Source organism: Myxocyprinus asiaticus, chromosome 25, assembly GCF_019703515.2.
Source record: "Myxocyprinus asiaticus isolate MX2 ecotype Aquarium Trade chromosome 25, UBuf_Myxa_2, whole genome shotgun sequence".
NCBI classification, from domain to species: Eukaryota; Metazoa; Chordata; class Actinopteri; order Cypriniformes; family Catostomidae; genus Myxocyprinus; species Myxocyprinus asiaticus.
The window spans coordinates 31,521,201-31,546,811 of record NC_059368.1 but is presented as its reverse complement, the minus strand read 5'-3'; the positions used below and the strand labels follow the sequence as shown (position 1 = coordinate 31,546,811).

The following is a 25,611-nucleotide window of genomic DNA, read 5'->3' as shown; positions in this document are numbered from 1 at the left end:
GTAGTCATAGAAATTTCATATTCCAAAGATGTGGGAACCCTGCTTTTGCCTCTTTTCCACAACATTAGAGGACAACCATCTGCAACCACTTGTTCTAATCTTACTTGACTGCTTATCATAAGAATAAACAAGTCTTGTATTTCCACAATTTACTGTCCATTTGCAAATCACTAGTCAGCATTTAAGCACTTAGACTAACCAGTACAGAGGCCCTGTACAGATTTGACCAATATACCAGCACCTTCGCTGTTGTTGCTTCATTTTGGATTCATTGTATAAGAAATTTAAATTGTTTTAGTGACTTGGTGCCACTTTTGTTAAAGCATCCTAATTTGTTGATGGATCAGAGTTGTAGTGCCTGTTATGAGAACAGGTTTGTGTGTTAACATGAATTACTTACATATTCCTTCATACCTCTTCAGGATATTTTTATTGAACTTTTTCTCCCAATTTGGAATGGCCAATTCCCAATGTGCTTTTAAGTCCTCGTGGTCACATAGTGATTCGCCTCAGTCCGGGTGGTGGAGGACAAATCCCAGTTCGTCTGAGATCGTCAACCCGCACATCTTATCACATGGCTGGTTGAGCGCATTGCCGTGGAGACAAAGGAGGCTTCACGCCACCCACACAACCACGCTCAACTCACCATGCGCCCCACCGAGAACGAACCACATTATAGCAATCACGAGGAGGTTACCCCATGTGACTGTACCCTCCCTAGCAACCGGGCCAATTTGGTTGCTTAGGAGACCTGGCTGGAGTCACTCAGCACGCCCTGGGATTCGAACTAGCGAACTCCAGGGGTGGTAGCCAGCGTCTTCAACACTGAGCTACCCAGGCCTCCTATTTTTATTGACTTTTAAAAATACTGCAGTACCGCTTACAGTTTTCTCTCTATGATTGATTTCCTTTTTCCCTGTATTATTTTTTTACAAATTGTGTTGCATTTATCAATTGTTTGATTACTTCCTGTATTTGCCATAAAATAGCCTTTGAAGCTGATATGACAATTAAATCCAATGCAAACAAATTCTCTTATGATTGTAGGCAGCAAGAGACCCCTCCACCACAGCCTACACCATCTGTGCCCCAGACCACTGATGCCCCTCTGGGAGGCAGCCGCTCCTGGGCCAACAGCAAACAGTCTGGGCAGCAGGACGGTACACTTTTTCTTCTCTAAACCAACTCATAATTCTTAAACTATACCCTCTGATGTTCATTCATGTTTTATCATACAATGAGTCGGAGAGAGCGTTGTGCCCACTCAGTTTGAATTGGCAGCTGCCGCAATCTGTCACGCGCAGCATTAAAGAGCATCAGAACAACATTTATTGTTTGAATTTCTTAATAAAACTGAAATTATTTGAAAGCTGAGACTAAAATCGTGTGTCTCTACCAACTAAAATAGTCACATTTGTGGATATGTAGTTAATGTAGTCTGTATGCATTTTGGAACAAAAGATAACTATTTTTGTGATCTTTAGGAAAGACAGTCCTTTGTACTGATGATCTGTGCGCTCTGATGGCATCATATGATTATCGCATTATCCAACAACTTTTACTCCATATCGTGCAGCTCTTATTGTGCAGCAGAGTTGTCATACCTTTATTTCAGTTGCTCAAGTGAAGAACTCATTACTTAAATGGTACTGCATGTGCAGGAGCTCCTCGCATGAGCAGTCAGTTCCATCAGGAGTTTCCAAGTCTGCAGGCGGCAGGAGAGGTGGAGAAATCAGGTGACCAGGAAGATGAGCCCTATGGACCGGGCCCCAGCCTCAGACCTCAGAGTAAGATCATCATTCTCCAGTCCTTACATACCATCCTGGATGCAAAAGTTTTGTTTTGTTTTTTTCCCTTGGTACTTGATGATTACTTACATTGAGCAGTATTTCTATACCTTACAGCCTTGCTTTTTTTGTCAAATTTAATTTGGCGGCTTCTCTAAAAAAAGGTCTATCATTAATTGTTTTGTGACAGTATTTTGTGTACTCTATATTCTAACTAGAATAAAGTCTGAAAGCATTCTTCATTTTCTTTCTCTCACTTCTGTCATGTCTTGCCAACCTTTGCTCAGATGTGGGTAGCTGGCGAGAAGGTGGAGGTAGGAACCTAAATATTGCTCCCAGCCCCTCTGAGACAGACAGTAAGCCCCCTGAGGAAACAGGGGTGGGTCGAGGAACACCATCTCCCTCCGGTGACTCTGATGAGACAGGGAAACCCTCTGTTGGGGAGGGCAGAGAAAAGAGAGATGCCAGAGACAGACTCCCACCTACTGGCCCTCAGCATAAACTCAATGGTGGGCAGCAGCCACTGGGAGCGTTTTCGTCATCTCAGTTCCATGCCCAGTTCAGGAGCATGATGCCACCATATGTGAGTGATGACAGAATTCAGCTACTCTTTTATATTACTGTGCATGATCTTGTTGGTTAAAGTTAAAGTGTATGAATTTGGAGCAACTAGCAGCACTTAAAGGCACTATAAAGCGATTTTAACGTTCTGAAGCTTTCACGTGACTGAGCTGTTAAATTAGCCATGCTCCCTCACTCCAAAACCTCACCCTCCAAAGATAATTTTGAGACCAAATCCGAGCAAAATAGCAGCATTTTGTTCCTGCAGTTGTCAATAAATACGCAATAGCGCCCTCAACTGACAAACATTAATCATAGCCTCAATGATCTGCTTCAAATACAACACTATGAGAATGAGCAAAATAATTGACAGGTGAAAAGCATCAATGTCTGCAGTTCGCGGACACATTTTTGTTTGCTGTTTACAAAGTCTACAGCTGTCACAGAGACCAGTGAGATATCTCATGAAACTTATTGCATTAATATCTTTAAGGGAGTAGGAACATTTTTTGCATACTTTTCCATGAACAAAATCGCTTACAGCATATTCAATGGAATTAGGGCTTTTCAAACAGGTTTCCAGAACAGTTCCCTGTTCTGTCATTGGTAGACAAACAGATAGTTCCTCCCCAAACTCACAGCATTGGTCAGGATGTTCAGGATGAAAAAAACAGACCAATTTCTCATAGTGCTTTTTGAGGAAATCAACCTACCAGTGGTTTACTTATAGTTGTCTTTGCATTTAAACTGGAATAGTATTTTTTAATTTTTTTTTATTACGCATTTCACCTTTAAATAATTCCAGTGCAATTACTTCCTTTTTAATTGTTATATTGATGAGCACCTCTAGTCTGAATGTGGCATGCTGCTGTATTGTTTTGTACTGATGAATGCTGTTTGTGCAGATTATCAAGTATGTACATAATCATTTTAATCTGTGCTTGGTCTTTCCAGATGTTCAATGCGTACCCTCGAGGGCCCTTTCCTCCTGCTCAAGCCAACATTAGATACCATGTACAACAGGAAATATCAAAGTAAGTTATCACAAAAGATCTGAAAGCAGAATTGAATTTGCTTAACATGTAGGAACGAAGACTTATTGACCTGTTGTATGTGACATCACTGTATGACCACGCCGCCATGTTTGTGATCTAAATTCCATATAGATTCATTGCAACAAAAGCCGCCTTCAGGAGTTAAAAGCAGCTATTACATTCATACAGATGGGATTATCACAGTTGTTTTGAAATATTGTGACAAAATCAGACCAGAAAACAACACAGACATTTGTAACTTCTGAATGAGAGATGTTTACGGTGATGTGCCGATGGGCGTGTACTCGCCAGTCACACATCAGACCTGCTGCCCTACAGAGATTAATCGTGGATAAAATGTCTTTAAATATCCGCAAAAGTTCAATTTGGCTATATTTGTGCTGTCTTCAGACCTGTATGAACTTTTCCTGGGACTTGCCATGATCAAAAGCATTTTATGTTTTTCTTGATATCGTTTCTCGGTGTTTTTCCATTCACAGCTATTGTTTCCTTCCGCTGATGGTCACAAATATGGCGGCTGTGAGGAAAAAGTGTTTTCACTGAAACAGGTCAATAGGCATTGTCACTTTACATTTTGTCGCGGTGATATTATAGAGACTTGCTAGACTTAATGGGGTGCTATATGCAAATGAGATTAAGTCATTAGGTGATTGTGGTGATGATAATTTTGCAGTAGTTCCATTGGAACTAATAATTCCACTGCTTACAGCGTTAACTCATTTTTGAGTGGCATTGACATCCTGAACATGACTGAAATTAAGTTTATGCATGAGTTGAAAGTAAATCCCTATATGACAAGACTTTATTTGGTGTTTTAGGATATTTATTGGACTTTAAGGCATTTGTATCAGATTAAGCAAATACACTTTCCTCAATTCTTTCTCCCTCTCCTTCCCCCAGGGGTCCACGGTCTGGTGGAAGACCCACCCAGCCTCCATCTCGGGCATGGCTGCAGGATCCAGACAGGCCATCAATCGTTAGTGCCACTGAATTAAAAGAGCTGGACAATCTAGACACTGATGCAGATGAGGGCTGGGCAGGTAAGAGAGACAACTGGTTGTTTACGTTTATGGTTTTGCATTTGGTTGTCGTAACCAGAGCTAGAGGTTTAAATGTCATTTTCTGTGGCCAGCAACTAGGCTTCTTTACAAAATCTGTCTTATGTAGGTGCCCAGATGGAAGTCGACTATACTGAAAAACTGAACTTTAGTGATGATGAGGAAAACCATTCAGCTAAAGAGAAAGGAGATAACTGGTGAGCACTATTTTATCTTTGTGATGTAAAGGTTTTTTTTTTTTTTTAATACACAAAATGGACAATTTATGGACTTAATGCACCATTTTGATACTTGGCAAAAATTGGGCCTTTGTCCTATAACCTTTATTATAATTTTTTTATTTTTTGTTGAAACTTAGGGAGTGGATGACTAAAGTGGATCGTCTGCGGCCAAGAAACACAGATGCCCAGGAGGGATGGAAAGGAGGAGGAGAGGAGAGGAGTGACAGCAAGAGCTCATGGGCAGAGAGTGGAGACACCAGGGCTCCCTCCCATGGCAATATTGGCCATTATAGCAAGATGGCACATTCACAAGACCAACAGGTATGGCATGCACAGGGGATTCACTCGAGTGCAAAGTACTCTCTTTTGACATGAAATTGGCTATTAAGTTAACTTTTTGTTATTCAACATCAAGAATTTTAGGTTAAAGTATACCTTAGTCCTTGAATTGGTTATTTTGTGTAGTTTTTTTTTGGCATTTTTAATTGATCATTAGTTGATTGCTTTTTACTACTACATTTAACCATCCAGCAGTGTGACACAATTTGCAAACTAAAACCATAAAAGCTTTAAAATTGTCAAAAAAGAATTGGAGAAATTGGTATAAAATATTTTTTTTCACACTACAGAATGGTCCTATAACAGCCTGTAATGCTAGCTTCCCTTTTCAGTAATTAAAAAAATATCACTTTAGTTTCAAGCAATCGATACCATATTATAAATTGTCCAGGGCCAACAAGTTGGACGTTCTATGGAAAGTGGCGGCTCCCGTGTTACAAAACCTTCCACTACAGCACCCCCTACTGCTGAGGAGTTAACAGAGGCATGGCGACAAAAACGGAAGAAGCAATCAGAGCTCTCAGAGGCAGTGGAACGTGCACGTAGACGGCGTGAGGAAGAGGAACGGCTCATGGAAGAACAGAGACTTGCTGCCTGCAAAGAGAAACTCAAACAGCTGGAGGAGAAACGGCGACCTTCCATGACTTTAGAAACTACTAAACCAACTACGCAAACTCACACTGATCACCAGGAAGTAAATGAAACTGTGCCTAAAATACCTGCTGAAACTCCTCCCCCTCAGCCTCCACCTACCCCTGAACAGCAGCGCTGCCCTCCCATGCCAACTCATGAAAGGACAGAGCCCACTTTGGAGGAGGTACCACAATTTGTTACCCAGCAGCCTAGCCCTCCTGTCCTCAGGGCTGTTACCGAACCCCAAAGCAAGATTGTTTCTGCTGTAACTGAGGAGGTCCATAGACCGGTTGAGAGACAACCAATGAGAGACTACTTTAGTGCCGAGGAGACCCGAGGTAAAGGTGTATGGATGGATAAAATCGCCTGAAAGGAATAATGTACCTAAAAACGAATATTGTGATTTATTCACCCTCATTTTCTAAATTCATATGACTTTCTTCCTTCAAAACATAAAATGAGATTAGAAGTACGGACTGCCTCAGCGTCCTTTGACTTTATGGGAATAGAACATTCTTCAGAATTTCTCCTTTTGTGTTCCACAGAAGAAAGTCATATAGGTTTGGAACGATATGAGGATGCCTAAACAACAACAGAACTTTCATTTTGGAGAGGTTTAACCACACATTAAATAATGAGATGACTTTGGCTTTTGTATTGAACACTGTTTGTTTTCGTTTACTTTTAGTTGAAGAGCCTCAGTTGTGTCTGTCCAGACTGGATTACTCTGTTAGTGAAGATACACCTCTTCCACAACTGGAAAATGAGGGAGACACAGGGGCTGCTGTTCGCCCTTCAGTCACCTCTGGATACTCTAAACAGTTCCAGAAGTCTTTGCCACCTAGATTCCTCAGACAACAGGTGCTTTCAGACTGTCTTTGTCTTGAATTTTGCCTGCTTCTTTTTAATCATCAATTGCTGGGGTTCCATCCAACTATTTTAATGTGAATTTTAAATTTGCACTTAAGAAAACCTGAATGGAAATGCTTAATATGTGCAAAAGCTTTTATAATTCACTTAAGTTTATGCATTAGGCAGAGGTGGATTTTCTAGAGTTAAGTCGAAATGCGTATTAAGGATTTGGAAACAGTATTCGCACAACAGTGACGTGTTTTGACCTTTTGTGCATGTGTCTCTGCTCTTCCTCAAAACAAAGCAATTCTACAAACATAGCCCTTGACATTCGGAAGTGTTTAACCCACAGCTCGCCATTAAAATGGGTACTCAAAATCACAAACAAGAACAGTTTTTAGGTATATGGTTTTGAGTTATACGCTCCCAGATATACAGAGGCTGGCGGCATATGGACATAGCAGTCATTCCAGCTCTTATTTTATGAGATATTACACTCATTCTGTGTCATCTCTTGGCACCATTTATTAAAATGATGTACAATTTCTCTAATACCGCAAATACATCTCTCCCCATAACAAGGAGGTCGTTCAACTGCTCCATTATGACAAGGCGGGCTCCGATAATGTGTATGACGTAGTGGATAGAAATGCGCAATGGTTCACATTTTCTTGAGTTGAATGTTGAATGTCAATTGATTGACGTGGTTACATGAGACTTTTTTTAATTTGAGCTTCTACTGATCACAAATGGATTACCAGGGTCCACGAAAACGCAGTGTGACGAGGAGGGTGTGGCCAGGCCGTGAGGACACACGCCCGGCGCTGAATTGTCATAATCAGCCGAGAAAGCGGAGGAGCCGCTGCCGGTCACCAGAGGGTGGGGGAGCTCGCTGCCGTCCACCGGGGGGCGAGGTTCAGTGCCATTGCCCGGCATCGCGGAGGACCGCTGCCCAGCTGGAAGGGAGGGGTGTATGTCAAGCTGGAGGTTTCCTCCTCGGGCGGTGGAGGAGACTGTATCATACCTCCTCGGCATTGCGTCCCTCCCCCAGTGCGAGGGCTTTTCTGTTGCCTCCTATTCCGGGTTTCGGCACCACTCTGGCAGACTCTGCCTTCCCTACCAAGGAGGAAGCGGGAACTGAAGTGAACAATCAACAAAACTTTAATTTCAAAACTCAAATTTAAACAGTGCAATGAAACAGACGAACGCACACAGATATGTGCATCTCTCTCTCTCTTTCTCCAACTGGTGTCTCCGGCTCGTCCTTATCCCCCTCCCGGCTGATTAGGATGATTCAGTGCCAGGCGTGTGTCCTCATGGTGATCGAAAATGAAAATGCTTGACGTGACTTCACTAAATTCGAAATTCAGTGACAACTATCTGACAACTATACTAGGGATGTGCGCTACGACTAATTAGACTGTCGTTTAAATGGAAGTTTTATAATCGACTAGTCAACTAGTCTAAAGAGAAATGATCATTAAATACATTAAATATAGAACATGACACGCATTCACTGAATCAACATTAGCGAATATTTAATAGACATATTTATTGAAGACAGTTGAATGAATAGTGCAGGATCAATGGAACAACCATTAAAAGCCTGTTCTAAATGGAAATCAACAAGTAAAAGTTACTTAACATATTAAAACAGTCAGGACATTGTTGAAAATAATTAACAGGTAGACTAAGCCAAATCTATGAGAGAAAAAAAATTTGCTGAAAAGTTGCACGTATTTCACGACGTGCAGTCGTGCATTAGCCATTGATCTAATATGACAGCTGTTCGGTAAAGAATGTCAACCAATAACAGTTAAGATATAAAAAAAAAAAAAAAAAAAGTTGCTATAGGGTAGAAAAAATAGGCCTGTGATGCAGCCTGCAATAAACCTAATGTATTCTAAACATGACGTGCACACAGAATAAAAGAGAGTTTAACCTGTTAAGCAGTCAGCACCTCGTTGAAAATAGCCTTCTTAATCAGCAGATTAAAAAAATTGCATACCTAGTCTAAAACAGTTATTTTCTAGGCTACTAACTCAAAAGCATATTTTTTTTGATGAGTAAAATGAACACGTCGACGTGGTCCGGTGAAAGACGGGACTTGACTCACCTGAGGCGGCTATCTTGCACTTGAAAAAGCCCGCTCAGTGGAAAAATAACATACAAGCATGCACAGATGTAAAGAAGACTCAAATGTGAAAACATCCTTAGGGACTTTCAAACATTTGGAAAGCCGATTCCCACACCACCGGAGTGATTTGTACTGAAGTGATAAGTACTTCGCTGATTTTGCTTGTCTAGCGAGAGGACATTTTCCTGCGTGCGCCACGAGAGAGAGGGAAGACGCACGCCCAGCCTGAGATGAAATGAAACTTTGTATCTGCTCCAGATATCTTTTAAGTGCAGCCTCTGTAAAAATATAAAGCCAAACGTAAATGTGTAAAAATTATCATGAGTTTAATGGGGGAAATATTAACCGACTAGTAATTCCAGTGTCGACTAGCAGCATCCGTTGTCGTTTTCAGCGGTACCTTGATTGTCAACAGAGACGTCTCATAGCAACCAAAATGATAAAAGATGCTGCAATGCTAACGTTTGTTCTACAGGTTTATGATAATCAAAAGAAAGTTTAATTCACCGTGTTTTGAACATCTGTCTCTGCACACATTTGCTAAACAGATTTCATTGCCATATAATGTAGAAACCTTGACTCAATGTATATTATTTAATAAAAGTGAAGGTTTATTATTGATTGTAAATCTCCCTCTGTGCCGACATGTTTGCGTGACACACCTACATCTCAGCGAAATCAGAGATGAAGATTTCCACACGAGTTGTAAGTCCAACATAGTGGCGTTCCATTGCAGTTTTCCTAGTATGAAGTTTAAAATTCCAAGTTAAATGGGAGGAAGCATGAATCATCACAGCAACAAACTCCAACAGAGCGCAGCGTGACTCTGTCCGGGGCAGACACTGCGCTCTACACACTGGAGAAGCGCGCGCGCACACACACACACACAAGGCGAAATCTTTCAAACATCTAGATGGAGCACAGCTGAATGTAATAGAACGCAGGGTCTTCAAAACTATTTTCAACTTAACACTGTTTTAAAAACACGATGATTATGGTGTCATGGAAACCACGGTTTGCAGATGAACGGACTTACTAAGCTTATTACAGTAACCTTAAGGAAGAACAGAGATGCACGTTCTGAGCATCGTTTCATTGAATTGACCAGCGAGTCTTCACATAATGACAAAATACTATGCATTATATTTTGATTATGCCCTCTTTTGTGCTAATTGTAACAGACTACATTATAACAGCCTATGTTAGACATAATGACCAAAATGCCCTTCCCTTCTATCCATTGGATCACGCTGTTTTCAGGCTTGTTTTAATCGACAGCATCTGTTTGAAGTAATCGTCTATAACAGTTTTACATATTATATTTGTGTTTCATGGAAAATACGCAACAAATAAGCCACGTCTGCTTATAACATATTCGACTCTATGCTGTATACAAATAAACAGCTTTTAGTTTGTGAGTAAAACAATATGCTTTTTGTATTTGAGTGTGATGAAACATTATATTGTGTGCATATGAGGAGTTGTTATTGACAGCGGTCTAGAGTTTGTTAGAGCAATAATGTTTTGATGGTACAGAATATTTAAACTGCATGAAGTAGTATTTAAAGTTGCATGAAATACTTTGTAAAGGCAAAATACTTTGTATAGGCTTCTTTACACTCTCTATTACGGTTCGACTTGAATCGACTCTGCTTGCTTTACTTTTCTGAGCTTGTTTTTACACTGCAGTTTAGTGCTGCCTCAACGTGGGTGGGATTATTGGCTGATCGTCATAGTTGCGCCCCCTCTACTGCTGTGACATCATCTTAAACGCGACAAACATTACTGACCATAAACAATAACACAACCGCTAGCTGTTAGCTACTAGCTCATTGTGCTGCATAAAGCAGTTGTTGCATGGTGATTTTACACAAGTGTAACAGTTAAATTGGCCTGGTTGTTTTAGAAGCAAGCTTTCCAGTAGCTGGTCAACTAAATAAAGTGAAGCTTTCAAGCAGAATATAGAGTTAACATAACAAAACCTACCATCCTCCATCGTGGACTCCAACAACGCCGTGGCCGAGTCCAGGGCACTCTCCCTCCCATTGCTTGCAGGTCTAATGCCATAGATAGCGTCCATTTGGTCAAACCACTTCCACTTTCATCTGTTTGAACCACTCCGGCTGTTGTGGTCCTTGATGGTTCTGTAGTCACTTAAGTTTTTTTTTTAACTTTTCCTATTCTGAACTGCTATTCTATAGATTTGTAATACTTGTTTTAATATAATTCCATTAGTTTTATTTTTAATTTTATGTAATTCTTTTGGAACAGCTTAAACAACAACAGTGGCAGCAGCAACATCAACAACAGCAGCAGCAACAGCAACAACAGGGTGGAGGAGGTCCGGTCTCTCCTTCGGGGGGTTCTGTTCCCCCTCAGCACAGATCCCTCTACCAACCTCTTGGCCCCCACCATCAACATCTTGCCTCGATGGGTTTTGATCCACGCTGGTTAATGATGCAATCATATATGGACCCCCGAATGATGTCTGGACGGCCACCAATAGACATGCCTCCTATGCACCCCGGTATGTCTCACAGTGGTTTTGTTGGAAGTATTTTGAGATTTGAGAATGTTTTCAGAAAATTTTACATGATCTGGAACTGAATATTTCTTAGTCATTTTTCAAATCCGAACACTGCATCATGTAATAAATATTTTAAAATGCATATCATATTGTGTAAGACATTTTAAAAACAATACAATTTTACAATTTAGTCATTTCAGCAGTTTTTAGAGCATTTTACATCTCACATGTGAGGTCATTTAAATGTTTTTCATTAGCAGGGAGAATGCCTCCAAAGCAGCTAATACGGCGAGAGCCCACAGACAACAGCAGCTCTGGTTCGGACTCGTTTGATCATCTGTCCCGACCAATAAGAGAACACAGAGTTCCCAGTGAGCCTCGAATGGTATGGGGTTCTGACCCTTATCCCCAAACTGAGCCCTTGACCTCCTCTACGATTACTAAAGGGCGAGAAGATGGCAAGGAGCCAAGGTGGGATTTTTAATAAAATAACATTTTTAGTTATTTACATTTAATTAAGAAAATAGCTACTTGATCAAACATTCTAAAACATTCATATTATTTTGTGTGTGTGTGTGTGTGTGTGTCTTATGTCAGACTGGACACTGGTTTAGAGATGGAGAGAGGTCTATCAGTTGTTTACCCTCAAGACCATAGCTCAATTGAGCCTCGGGGCAAGAGTGACTACTTCAGGGATTCATCTGAGCCCTTGTCTGCTTTTAGTCATGTTTCAGAAGAGGTTCCAAGTCTCCTACAGTCTGATAGAGCACCAGTCATTTCTTCCTTTGAGCCCGAGGAGGCCAACCTCTCTGCTGCAGAGGAGGTTGAAGTCATTGGACAGGCTGTACTGAAAAGAAGCATCTCTCAAGGCTCCAGTCACTCTCTGAAACTGGAAGAGCCTAGATTTGAAGGACTTTCCATAGCACAGAGACCCCCGGACTTGACTGATTCTGGGGAAAGACCTGAGGACAAGTCCAGAAAGGAGTCTTTTGGTCAAGGGTCTGGGATCAACAACTGTGCCACCCCTCCTGTAGCCAATGATGGTATGCACAAAACAGACAAACAGCTCTTACCTGCACCCAGCAAGCAGAAGTCAGAGATGCGCTGGGGATCCCGTGGGACCGGAGCAGGGAGGAGAGAAGGACCTGGAGGAGAACGGCCAGTCAGGAGGTCTGGACCTATTAAGAAACCTGTGTTGCGGGACATGAAGGAAGAGCGGGAGCAGAGAAAAGAGAAAGAAGAGCAGCATGAACGAGGGGAGCGGTCGAAAAAAGAGGGTGCTGCTCCCAAAGGTGCTCCTTTGGCTGCTGTAGTGTCGTCTAATGGACAGAAGCCCTCTGGAGATGGGAAGAAAGGAATGGTTGAATCTGAGGTGGGAGCAGCCACTGGTCTCACAAAATCCAGAGATATACAGACAACAGCAGGTTCTGCAGCTGCATCTGTTGTGAATGAAAAGCCGGACAAGCCTGCACCAAGTGACAAACGTCCTGAACCCAAACTACCAACTCGCAAAGACTCCAATCTTCCTCCTAGAGCTTACCAAAGAGAGGAGAGGGAGCGAGACAGGGATCGGGACCGAGAGAGAGACCGTGACACAGAAAGGGAGAGAGACTGGCCTTCTGATGCCAATTTTAAAGGCCGTGGTCGTGGAGAGTACTATTCCCGTGGCCGGAGTTTCAGAGGCAGCTATGGTGGAAGGGGCAGAGGTAGCCGTGGTCGGAGTCGAGGGGACTACCCATACAAAGAGGCACGGTCACGTTCAGACTTGCCATTAAGTGCTACAGGGACAGCTGGCTTCCGCTGTCGGGAAGAGAGTGAAACTCGCAGTGAGAGCTCAGACTTTGAAGCCTTGCCCAAGCGCAGACGCAGGCGAGGCTCAGACACAGACTCTGAAAGTGAAGGCAGAGAATCTGCCAGTGACACTGGAGCATCGGATCGTGAGCCCAGCAAAAAAACGAGCAGACCGCTCCGTCGTGGGCTACCAGAATCTCGCTCCTCTAAAGCAGCCTCAGGATTTTTGGCCGGACATTTTTCGGAAAAAACTGGGTCCAGGGATGAGGATGGTCGGCCAAAACCAGGTTTTCTGTTAAAGGGGGAAGCGGCACACCGGGGCAAGGGAGGCTTGCACAGCAGGAGAGGAGGTGGCAGGGAGAGGGGCAGCCACAGGTCTGCTCCTTTCCGTCGGGCAATGGTCAAAGAGGGTTCGCAGTGGCCCTCAAAGCCCATGGAGACCTTCCGGCCAGAGGAAGCTGAAACTTCTCGCACTGATAGCACACCCTCTGAACGACGGCACACCAAATATGAAAATAAGTTTGGAGAAGGTGGACAAAGCATTAGGGAGAGACCTCGGAGACCTCGTGCAGCCCGCCCTCCCAGACAGGACAAGCCCCCACGATTTCGGAGGCTTAAAGAGCAGGAGGCAGCAGGGAATGCTGGGGAAGCTACACCTGGCATGCCAGTACCTACTCCTGTTTCCCCAATGCGGTCTAAAGCCCCTGGAACTCATGTCACTTTGCCTGAGGGAGCTGCTAATGCCAGTGCAGCACCACCTCTTTCTTCTGATGTGACTCCCCCTGAACTTCCTGTTACAGAGGTGGTTCTTCCTGAAATTGGAACCACCAGAGTAGTTGCTGCTGGCAGCAAATCACCTGACTTGTCCAATCAGAACTCCTCTGACCAGGCCAACGAGGAGTGGGAGACGGCCTCTGAGAGTAGTGACTTTAATGAACGGAGAGAGCGAGAGGACAAGAAACAACTTGAAGCAGCTGTGTCGGAAACCATTTCCTCCTCTTCTGCGCCTGCACAGATCTCTAGGGTACAGAGCAAGTCACCCACAGAAGGTGTGACAATCCTGAAACGAGAGTCAGCCATGGCAGCCAAGAGGAGCTTCTCCAGCCAGCGGCCTGTGGATCGACAGAATCGCAGGGGAAATAGTGGGCCTAAAGCGGGTCGAGGGTACGCTGGAGGCAAAGGCGAGAGAAGGGGAGGATCTGGAGCAAAACCGGGACGTAGAGGGTGAGTCTTATTTCAGGAAATTAAGAGACTTGGTGGGTTACACCAATAAGAATTAAATTTAAATTAAGATTAATGTTTATTTTATAATTGTGGTGCATCAAACTTTAAACCTTGTTTAAAAATTATCAGGGTTACATTTAAACCATCATTTTGATCCTGGTTTAAAGGGTACACTAAATCTAGACTCATTTTAATCCTCTTGCTCCATTACTTTAAACTTTGAGATAAATCTCATGTAGGAATTAATTTTAAACTTGCAGCTGAGGTGGTTTAAATAAAAAATAGACCTACAGTTAAACATGAATGACTTGGTAAGGGAACAGTGGATGTACCGTCAGCCCTCAGATGTTTTATTGTATTGCTTATGGTTATGGCCCAACATCCTGGGCCGTTGGTCGCGATGCGTGTTTATGAATCGTACCGGTACAGCGTCTTATCTCAGTGGTAGTGCGATTGCCCACTTTCCCATCCTGGACATACGGGGAGGTCACGCCCCCCCCCCCCCCCCCCTGAAACATGAAAAACTTGTCGCTTGTCAACGCTTTTGTTAAAAGTGTTTTTTGCTAATGATCTACAGCTAGGTAGCAGTTTATATTGACAGTAGACCATTTTTCAATTTGTCAATAGCCACCATCTAAAAGACCCTAGCAACTGCATAGCAAAACTCTAACCCAGTGGTTCTCAATTTTTTCGGATCACGCCCCCCTTTGAAACAAGAAAATCTCCCAAATAATCTAATTGAAAATCATTGTTTTTATTGAAAAAAAAAATGCTTTTAAAACATTACACTAAAATTTCTTTCATCTTCATTTGACAAAAAAAGGTTTTATTTAAAAATACAATGAAAACTGAATGAAAAGTTACACTTCAATCCGGGAGCGCTTGGCCGCTCAGAATACAGAATCCATTCAACCGCATTTAACTACCAGAAAGTTTTATGTCTCGTTGGAGATAATTTTACTCTTTTTTTTTTTTTTAATAAACTAATAATTGCAAGAATTCATATCTATTAATGGAAATAAGCTTCAGCAGGCAATAAAAGTTTTTCTTAAATCCTCATCCAGTAATAATAATTGACTGTGATTGTAGCATCCAAGCCAGCGCTGAAAAAAGTAATAAGTATCACATGACAGCGCCGTCTATGTGCTGTTTCGGTAGTGGTCAGGACCTCTGGACAATAATTTGCACCTGATTAATGATACTGATGAATTTGAATAAAAACGGACCTTTCCGCCATCATTTACTCACCCTCGTCGTTAAAAATCAATATTGCTTTTTCATCCATGAAACAAGATTCAAAGAGAGGATCATGTTTGTGTCTGTCCAAGCTCCGAAAGCACACAAGCGCCATTAAAGTCATCCATAACAGTCGTGCCTTAGATTTCAATTGTTCTGAAGCCATATGCTAGTGTTGTGTGAGGAACAGACTGAAATGTAAGTGTTAATTCACCTCGTCGCTCATTTGAAACTGGCGTGCATGCAAGAATGACCTTGTTTACATGAGCGCACCTGACATCAATGCTTTGGGCTGTCGAGAGCTGCACATGCAGGATGCGCTGCGGTGCTAGGTGAAAGTTTAAACAAGTCAGGAGAAAAGGCAGAGGAAAAGAAGTTGTGCACATCGGTTCTTATGTGTATTTTCAGTATTTTTGTTGAATGTGTGAAAGTGAATGAGATTTGAGGACAGGTCAGCTTTTCCAACAATCCTCAAATTCAAAGAAGCAAAACTGCATAAGATATTAAGACTTAATTTTAATTAAGCTTATACATGCCTGAAACAAGAAAAGACTGTTTGCCACTGGGGTAACAAACAAATGCTTAAATTAATAGCTTATTTTTCTTAGCCCAGTTTTTCTTGTTTTCAAGCATGTATAAGCTTCAAGATTTATTCTTTGAAAACAAGTCTTAATATCTTATGCAGTTTTGCTTCTCAAGTAAATTCATCTTTTTAAGGACTTTTAGATATTTATATTGAAAACAAGACAAAAATACTTGTTTTTAAAAAAGAAATTTGTTGCAGTGTGTGTGCCAAGTGTTGCACTGCTCGGAGAGTGACATTGCTCTTTACGTTGATTGGCAACCGTAAACGGATATTGAACCACGCTCATTTGGAGGAATTTATTATTATACGCAATTATTCAACATTGGTTTCATATTGCTGTTAACACCATTTTAAAGTAAGAACTCTTCAAAGTTATGCATTACAGTGAATTGTGTAGGATTTTATAGGTAAATAATTAGTTTAAGAATCTTGGCTGCATTCAACCACCATTATATGTAGGGAATTTGCATAATGGTTAGCTTATGGCTTTTAGCATATGCCTTTGTCATTTTCCAACCACTAATGCACAGAATTTAGCTCAAAGGGAATCTTGATTCGGGGAATAATATAAAAATTAATCTTTACGTAAGATCAGAGTCGATAAGATAAGATAAGTTGATCTGAATGTAATGTTAAGTCATGCAGTAATACTAATTTCAGTGTGATTGAAAATATCACAAATAGATTTAAACAATGTTCATGAGCAATGCAGAATTTTAGGATTGACAGATCTCAAGGGACCGATATGATTTGATAAAATACGCAGTCAAATTCTCTTTAAATACAAACAAGACTTTATTGCTAATCTACAACATAACTAAACTAACACACACATAGACAAACATAAAAACCTGTTGGTGAGTGAGCTGTAACAGAAGTTGAATGGAAATTATTTGTAACAGAGAAAAATTAACTTTATGGAGTCTATAGACCATGACCTGAGAACCATTGATACTTCATTAAGTATACCTCAATTTACAGTCAGTATACCCGAAGTATTTAAATAAAACACCAGCACTTTCTAGCAAAAGTCTGGAGGTGTACTTGCATTTCGTTGCGTTGCTTTGGTTCTTTGGCTGGATCCGTAGAAAGTTCTGGTTGTGCTCCGGCGATGTTTTGGACCTCTGTTTAAGATTGTGGATGCCGGATAGCTCGGTGATGGAATGATCAGGCGTGGCTTTGAAGCGATGACTTCGATATCTTTGGAGAAGTCCTTTTGGCTTTGTTCAGTTCCAGGAGGCCTTTGTTCGGTTCGATGGATGGGTGAATGACCAGGTAGAGCCCTAGAAGTGGGAGACTCGGGACTTCACGGGACAGAGTTCAAAGTGTTTGTAAGCCGTAGAGCAGAGAAGAGCCAGCGTGAGGGGTTGTCCAGGGTGGTCTTTTAACCGTAACCATTTTTGTTTGGTCACACCCCGAAGAGGCTCTAAGCCAATCAGTGGTGGATTTTTATAGGGCCTGTGGTCAAAGTGTCCTCCCCTCAAGATAATTAACTTGACTCTTTGTACTAAGTTTCCACAGTTTTCCCACTCAGAAAGAGCATACTTTTATCTTGACTTTTATATAATGAAATTGGTGCAAGAGACATGACATTTGTTAACATCAATATTATCTACTTAAACAGACAAGCATTTACATATTAAACACTACTACTATACATTGTATAAGTGTGCATCATGTGTGCACAAGGTCAGAATAATTCTATTATTCTAACCACAGTTAGGCATCATGTGATGCATTTAGCATATAACACTTGGTTATGTGCATTGTGAAATGTAAAGTCAGATTTGAGTGAGTCCAGCAATTGTCAAAATTCATAGATCCGTTTTAGCTGCAGTTTGCAGAATAACGATCAGAGAGGATGTCTCATGATTCCTCTTAGTTTAATTTTAAGCATAGAAATTGTTTATGAAACAGAACAAAGAAGTCATAGTGCTGGAATTATTTGTTGCCTGTTGCAATTAAGGGGGTTTCTTGAGGGAGTCTGCTTTAGCTCTGTGTCTTGGTAATAAGTCTTAGCACATGATGATTATAATGACCATCACCTCTACCCTTTAGGGGTGAGGGTGAGATGGCCGAGATGGCTGTGTCAGTCGTGACTACCATTAACATGAGGTTTTTCTGGTCTTACCACAGAAACTAGAAGGGGGTGTAAAAGTGGGTTTTGTGCTATCCTGGACAAGTTCCCTTTGTTCTCAAGACGGTTAAGGTTAGGCAGATGAGCAATTTGTCTAATTTCCACAGGGTTGATTCAGACTTTAGGGTGCCGTCTTGACAGAGTCTTTAAATTTATTGTCCTTAGGAATTCCAGTGTGGCCTCTGTGTCTTAGTTTTTATAACTTGGAAGGAAATATCAGTGTAAATCCTGGATTCAAGTCATTCTGCATAGAAATTGTTCATTCTTCTGCCCATAAGCCCTGCAATTGTTTATATATTGATTTTTGTTTTTTGGTGGGATATTAGGTTTTTTTAACACACTCCTTTAACCATTGTAAAAAGTAATGCTTCTCATTGCTTACCGCTTTATTAAAACATCATTAGAAATGTTATTTGATTCAGTCTTGCTTTCATGTCTATTTTACCGTTACGCTAACATTTCATCTTTTCTCCCTGCAGTGCTCCTGTTCAGAATGCAGAGGTTTCTCAGGCCAGTACAGGTCAGAAGATGGGGAAAGAGTCACAATCAAGCCGCAGGAAAGAGGAGGCAAAACAAGCTGTCAAAAAACCCAAAGAGAAGGAAAACGCTCTGTCTCAGTTTGATCTCAACAACTATGCCAGTGAGTTTTCAAGAGTCTGCTGTTTTGTTTTCGTTGTTTTATTATTTTTTTGTCTTGTTTAATCATTGTACCTATTTAGACAATTTCACTCTGTATTCCATTTGTTGAAGTCTCAAGGGAACAAGTCAAAAGTTTGAAGACTAATACTGTGCAAGAAGTTAATTAGTCTGCATTCATCTTTACTCCAGGTGTGGTGATAATTGATGACCACCCAGAAGTCACGACACTTGAGGACCCTCAGTCAAACTTGAACGATGATGGGTTCACTGAGGTTGTTTCAAGGAAACAGCAGAAACGTCTGCAGGATGAGGAAAGGAGGAAGAAAGAGGAGCAGACTGCACAGGTGAGGAAAGAAAGAAACTATCTAATTAGCTATGTTCCAAAACCTAGTGAGCTGCCTACAGAGGCAGCATTTTAAGGCAACATAGGTGCGCCGCTGATGCACAGGTTGTTCCAAAAGGTAGACATATTAATTATACTGCCTCCCAAGATGCCTCATTAGGGATGTAAATATGACGCTCTCGATATGATAGCGTATATATCGTTTGATACATCAATAAATACATAACTGGTAGTGTTAATATGGCTACTGCTTTAAAAGTGTTTAATTCCAAACAGTGCAACTTTGAGAGGTAGAAACACAGAAGCAGCAAGTTTGCCTCACTGCTGCATTTAACAGATAGTCTCGCCCAGCAGACACGGAGCGCGATTTACATGCACAGCAAGACGCTGATGACAATAAAAAACCAGCTTATTCAAAAACAGACTTGTAAAAGGGTATGACCAGAACAAAAGCGAACATGTGATAAGCCGGTAAGAATGGCAGTAAAGGGGTTTACAACATGAAATTGGGGGAAATGGCAAGGATGTACGTGTGCTGATCAGTTTTTGCTCAAACCGCTAAATAATATTGGCTTATGTACATATTTTACCTATGTAAAGCATTCTAAATCAGTCACTTATTAGGTTCAGTGATGTTTAGGATGCTACCTTAGGTGTTGGCAGTGAGCCAGCTCAATAGGTTTTGGATCATAGCTTCTCATTTAATGTGATTCATGTACATTGGTGGTTTGTAAGTGATCAAATATCTGATATTGTCTACAACCGTCCATGTGCTATGCAGAACTGGTCTAAAAAGGGCTCTGGAGAGAAAGGCAGAGGCGGCTCAAAACTGCCTCCACGGTTTGCCAAAAAGCAACAACAACAGCAGCAGTCTTCAGCTCCACAGAGCCAGTCTGTCCCCCAGCAGCCTCAATCACAGCCAGCTATCGCTGTGTCTCAGCACAACCTGCCTGCCTCTAACCAGAGCACCAGCTTGCCCCAGCCTCTAGAGGGTGCTGTAGCGCCTTTACCCCCTGCTTCTGTAGACTTCCCTCCTAAGAGCCAGACGCACAACACTCTGGGCACAGAACTGTGGGAGACCAAGATGGCTGGTTCCACTGTTCTCCCCGATGTCAAGAAACGTAAGTCTTTCTTTCTAAACTGGCCAGATTTCCTAGGTTGTCCCACCTATGTTTAATGGAGTTTGTCTTACTATTGTAGTTGGACCTATCAGCCCTCCCCAGCCTCCATCGGTCAGTGCCTGGAATAAACCTCTCACTTCATTTACAGGGACTGTGACACCTGAGGTAGGAAGGAAAATGTCTTGCAACGTTTTGTCAATATTTCTTAAAGTTACAGTTTGTCTCATCATATGTGTTTTGTTTTTAGGGTGTGAAAGCAGGCACAGAAAGTGGGGTTGAGCTTGGCATGGAAAGCATCCAGTTTGGTGCCCCCTCTTCAGCAGGAAGCACTGACAGTGACGGAGTGCCTGCCCTGCTGGAGAAAACCTCTAACAATAAACTACCCGAACCCAAAGAACAGAGACAAAAACAGCCCCGTGCTGGACCTGTCAAACCTCAAAAGGTGTTACACATATACTTTTACACAGACTGTTTTTCTCTTTCTCTTTCTGTCATTTATGCGCCATCATGTTGTCTGAAACCCATATCACTTTCTGAGGAATGTTGGGGAGAATGTTAGTTTCAGTCACCATTCACTTTCATTGCATTTTTTCCCCCAAACAATAAGTGAATGGTTAAGAGGCTAACATTCTACCTAACATCCCTCTTTGTATTCCACAAAATTAAAGTCATATGGATTTGGAACAACATGAAGTTGAGTAAATGATATTTTTTATTTTTTAAATCTCTTTAAAAATGTTAACTCACTCGTTTCAAACAATTCTCCTCCACAGTTGCCTGACATCCCCCCGCCAGAGCCCAAGGAATATAAACCTGGTCCCATCGGTAAAGAGCGTTCACTAAAGAACCGTAAGGCTGCCAAAGATGTGTGTCAGTCCGATGGAGAGGGCCTGGATAAAAGTGTAGCTGGAGCCAACAGAGAAAGAGACTCCAGCTTACCCACTAAAGACAAAGTTCCTGAGCTGGGTGGAGATATTGAGGGCATGATCACTGCTCCGTCAGCAGAATACTCCAGCAGCTCGAAGGTGAACAACACTATCCTTCTAGCTCAGTTCTTATTTTGTGGATCTTTTAAAGAACATCAAATGCCATTTGCAACACTTAACTTTTATAATGTTCCATTTTCCAAAATACAACAGATTATTCAGATATTCATTGGGAAATATTGTTGGGTTGGACTTAGTTATCCATCAGAATTTGATTAGATTGGGAAACGAGGAACATGTTTGGCTATGAAGTTAGTGGTTAATAGAATGTTTCCTGACCCATGCAGTTACATCAGCAGAAATGTTTCAGAGGCTGAGCAAGCTATTACATATTTATGAAAGATGAGGATTAATTTCGATAGAATTATGTGTCCTGGTGACTCGGTAACAATACTTAGCAATAAGGCTGGGAACATATAGGTAAATGGGGTCTGTTTTAAGTTTTATGTTGTTTTCAAACAATTAAGCAATCGTAGAGGAAAAGTTGAAAAATCAATTATAAGTTGTTTGATTTGTGTTTCTTATTTCACTCAAAGATGTCCAGTGTCAGTTAGGGATGTGCAGAAGTTATCGACTAATCAAGTACTCGTAATGCACCAATTAGTCAACTATTAAAAACTTTAAGTGGTGGCGGCGTAGTGGAGTGGTGGTGGCGTAGTGGGTTAAAGCACTGAACTGGTAAGCAGAAGGTTGTTGGTTCAATCCCCACAGCCACCAACATTGTATCCTTGAGCAAGACACTTAACTCTAGGTTGCTCCAGGGTGATTGTCCCTGTAATAAGTGCACTGTAAGTCGCTTTGGATAAAAGCGTCTGCCAAATGCATAAATGTAAATGTAGGTATCTCACTATGGATAATGCCTCGGGCACAGCCAATCCTGGAAGCACCAGTAACACCCAGCCTGTCTGTCTGACAGACCAATCACAGCAGTGATGAGGCAGTCCCACCTCCTTATATAAACCACTGTCATAGGTGCCTACTTCATTCTCTGCATATCTCTTCTCCATGTAACTGCAAGGAGGGAAGTGTGGTGAGATACCTCAGTCCTGTTAACAGAGTTCCTTTCTAACATTTGTTCGTTATCTCACTATGGAATATAGCCAAGTTCCATATTGCAGAAGTGCTGTCTGAAGCAGACCATCAACTGACTTGTAGTGTCCAATGTACACTAGGGCTGAAACGATTAGCTGACGTTATCGACAAAGTCGACAATAAAAAATTGTCGACAAAAATGTTCGTTGTCGAATAGTCGTTTGATCTTAACGTAACATAAGATCATATGAAACTCTAATGATTGCACACAATAGCAGCACTGCAGCTCGTGCTTGACTGAGGAGAGGAAGAAAACACATCTCACAGTCCACATGCACTCTAAACTTTCCAAACAGCTTCAGGTGATGTAGATTGCAAAGTATGAGGGAATTATAATGCAAAAATACAAATGTAAATACAGAAGCACTCTTGTTGTGGAATAAGCAGAGCTGACGCTCAGCTTAAGCAAAATTGCGTTTCGAGCGTCTTTAAAGGAAACAACCCGGCATTACATCTTTAATGCAGTTCTATTTAATGCGTCATAGCTTTATTAAAATTAAAATAATAAGGAAACTGGCATTTCTCTGTGCGGTCAGCGCCTCTTCTATGAGTTGCGTGAAGTGTCCCAATCTAAGGGAGAGAGAACTGCACCCCGGCTGAGGTACACTCTGTTGCGGGGATGCTCATCCCTCGAGTGTGCACGCTTAATGCAGCTAGATTATAACGTGATGGCAACTTATTGAATCATAATATATGTCACTGTGCATTTCTTATCGTGAAGAAAATTGGCAAAACGCAGCTTTATTAATAAGAGAGAGTTAGTTTTTTTGTGATTTAAAGATGGATTGAAGTGAACAAAAAGGTGAGAGAGGATAGTCTTCGCCCCATTATACACTGGAACAAAATACGTTTTTGATTTTTGTTTTGGCTTGATTTCCAATATAAATATCTAAAACTCCTTTAAAACAACGTACATTTACTTTAGCAGCTATACTGCAGTAGAATATTTATTTTTTTTATCTGAGAATGTTGAATATAATATTAAAAATACAAATATTTTAAAATATCTAAAAATCCTTTAAAAAAGATGCATTCACCTGAGAAGCAGCATATAAGATATTCAGACTTGCTTTTAGAGAATAGATCTTGAATATACGTGTATTTTGTCTTTACTGCACTCGCAGAAGTATAACAAAGTGAAAAAAATATACAAAATACACAAGATATTTAAGATGCATTCTCTTATATCAAGTTTAAATATCTTATATGGTACTTCTCAAGTAAATGTATCTTGTTTTAAGGATTTTTAGACCATTTAAATGGAAAACAAGACAAACACTTGATAATAGGAGTTTTTGCAGTGAAATTTTTACTGAATTAAACATAATAAAAAGGTATTTTTAAAAGATGATTTTGTCCTCTTTATTGTTAGCAAGCACGTTTAATACAACCTTTTAAGTCGGGGCACAAGCTGAATAGTCGGTTTAGAGCTAATGATTAATCCTTGCAATAATCGCCCGAATAGTCGAATAATCGTTCGAATAATCATTAGGTTAGTCGATTATCAAAATAATCGTTAGTTGCAGCCCTAATGTACAACCACCCAATCAATTAGCAAAGAATGAAGGGGAGGGGGGACAAAATAACACACTTGTGCTCCACTGTGTTGTTGATTTGTGTGTATATTTTTAGGGCCCAAGCACTGAATGTGCGGAGGCCCTATTGTTCTTATAAGGATTATTATTAGGGCCCAAGCACTGAAAGTGCAGTGGCCCTATTGTTCTAAGGATTCTTTTTCTTTTCAAGGTTTTCGGTGCTTTTGGGGTACTTAACATGCGTGAAAACTCTTGAAAGTTTGCACACACATCAGAGTCGTCGGGGGGTGTCTGTAGCGAAAAATGGAAAACAGGATGTGCCTTATATCTTCTGTTTGCATTGTGATTTTGATGAAAATTCAGCTGTATGTTTGGTAATGAGGACTGATCACATTGATCTGACTATTGATGGGTCACGGTCATAGTGCCACCAACTTTCAGCAGGAAGTATGGCACTTTTAACAGACTTTGAAATAGCCCTCTTGTGTCTATATGAATTGCTTCAAAATTCTTTAGAATGATGTCAAGACACTGCTGATGTAAAATTTTAATTTTTGATATCTTATACTGTTGCCATGGCAATGCATTAATTGTTATTATTCCTTATATTTGGGTGTTTTTGAGGCACTTGGCATGCTTAAAATTTAATTAAATTTTTCACACACATCAGAGTTGTCGGCCATTTGGACTGGGCAAAAGTTGCAGAGGGTGACATGCAGAGGGGCTCTGTAGCGCCATTTAAAATGGGCGTGTATGATGCCCTCTGTAGCACCCTCATTTTCACCTACAGTCACCAAAATTGGTACACATATAGTTCTCACCAAGCTGGACAACTTTCTTAATTATAGTCATTAGCTCCGCCCAACAGGAAGTCAGCCATTTTGGATTTTCTGAAAATCGTGAGCTCTGAACTTTTAAATACTCCTAGGGGATTCATGTGACTGGCATCAAATTTATGCAATATCATGCCAAGACATTGTAGATGCTAAATTGCGAACAGATTTTTTTTATATTTTGAAAGGTGTTGCCATGGTGAAAAATGGCAAACAGGAAGTGCCTTATATCTTCTGTGTGCATTGTGTGACTGACTGAAAATTCAGCTGTATGTTTGGTAATGGAGGCTCATCACATTGATGCGGCTATTATTGGTCTTGGTCATATCACCACCAACTGGCAGCAGAAAGTATGACACTTTTAACAGACTTTGAAATAGCCCTCTTATGTTTACATGAATTGCTTAAAAATTCTTTAGAATAATGTCAATACACTGCTGATGTAAAATTGTAAAGGGATATTTGATATCGTAACCCTCAGGGGTCGACGGACGTGCCGGCGCGTCCTGCTGGAATTTTTCCTCATAACAGCAGAAACAACTTAAAATACTCCGTCATTTTTGGGCATACAGATAAGTGTAAGACGTCATTAGAGACTATAAAGGGTCTACTTTTATTTGTGTACACTCATAAAAACAAAACCTTGTGCTTTTGTAAAAAAAAAAAAAGAAAATAAACAGGGTGCGCTTTCAGCCGTCTCTGTCTCTGCGAGCATCTTTCTGAAACGCGTCACAAAAATGAACTGAAACTCCGCGAATACTTATCAGACAAACATGAAACATATGTCTAAAGAAAGCTTAAAATGTCTAAATATAAAATAAAATGATTCAAATTAAAACAAATATTCTTCTGCAATGTAATCTGTATGAAACAAAGCGATGTACAGTTTCTCCGGGCTCAGCTAATTATCGCTAATGT

At 41.0% G+C, this 25,611-nt stretch overlaps 1 protein-coding gene across 7 annotated transcripts in view; it reads left to right on the top strand.

The window, feature by feature from the left end:
- The window catches only part of LOC127416091 (protein PRRC2C-like), a 73,905-nt gene that overhangs the window by 7,035 nt on the left and 41,259 nt on the right, over positions 1 to 25,611 (top strand). For 4 of the 7 annotated variants that reach the window (XR_007893038.1, XM_051655227.1, XM_051655222.1 and 1 more), the window contains exons 4-21: positions 1,048 to 1,160; positions 1,662 to 1,787; positions 2,075 to 2,370; positions 3,303 to 3,382; positions 4,304 to 4,443; positions 4,571 to 4,658; positions 4,820 to 5,003; positions 5,413 to 5,992; positions 6,343 to 6,515; positions 10,915 to 11,170; positions 11,428 to 11,641; positions 11,768 to 14,185; positions 18,624 to 18,784; positions 18,973 to 19,127; positions 19,908 to 20,247; positions 20,327 to 20,412; positions 20,495 to 20,689; positions 21,021 to 21,272. Coding sequence is in view for 6 of the 7 variants with exons in the window: in XM_051655227.1 (XP_051511187.1) it covers positions 1,048 to 1,160; positions 1,662 to 1,787; positions 2,075 to 2,370; positions 3,303 to 3,382; positions 4,304 to 4,443; positions 4,571 to 4,658; positions 4,820 to 5,003; positions 5,413 to 5,992; positions 6,343 to 6,515; positions 10,915 to 11,170; positions 11,428 to 11,641; positions 11,768 to 14,185; positions 18,624 to 18,784; positions 18,973 to 19,127; positions 19,908 to 20,247; positions 20,327 to 20,412; positions 20,495 to 20,689; positions 21,021 to 21,272 (5,857 nt within the window). In the remaining variant the exon portion in view is untranslated. Of the gene's footprint in view, positions 1 to 1,047; positions 1,161 to 1,661; positions 1,788 to 2,074; positions 2,371 to 3,302; positions 3,383 to 4,303; positions 4,444 to 4,570; positions 4,659 to 4,819; positions 5,004 to 5,412; positions 5,993 to 6,342; positions 6,516 to 10,914; positions 11,171 to 11,427; positions 11,642 to 11,767; positions 14,186 to 18,623; positions 18,785 to 18,972; positions 19,128 to 19,907; positions 20,248 to 20,326; positions 20,413 to 20,494; positions 20,690 to 21,020; positions 21,273 to 25,611 lie in introns of those variants that run through there. The other 3 variants (XM_051655224.1, XM_051655226.1, XM_051655228.1) reach the window with 2 other exon arrangements.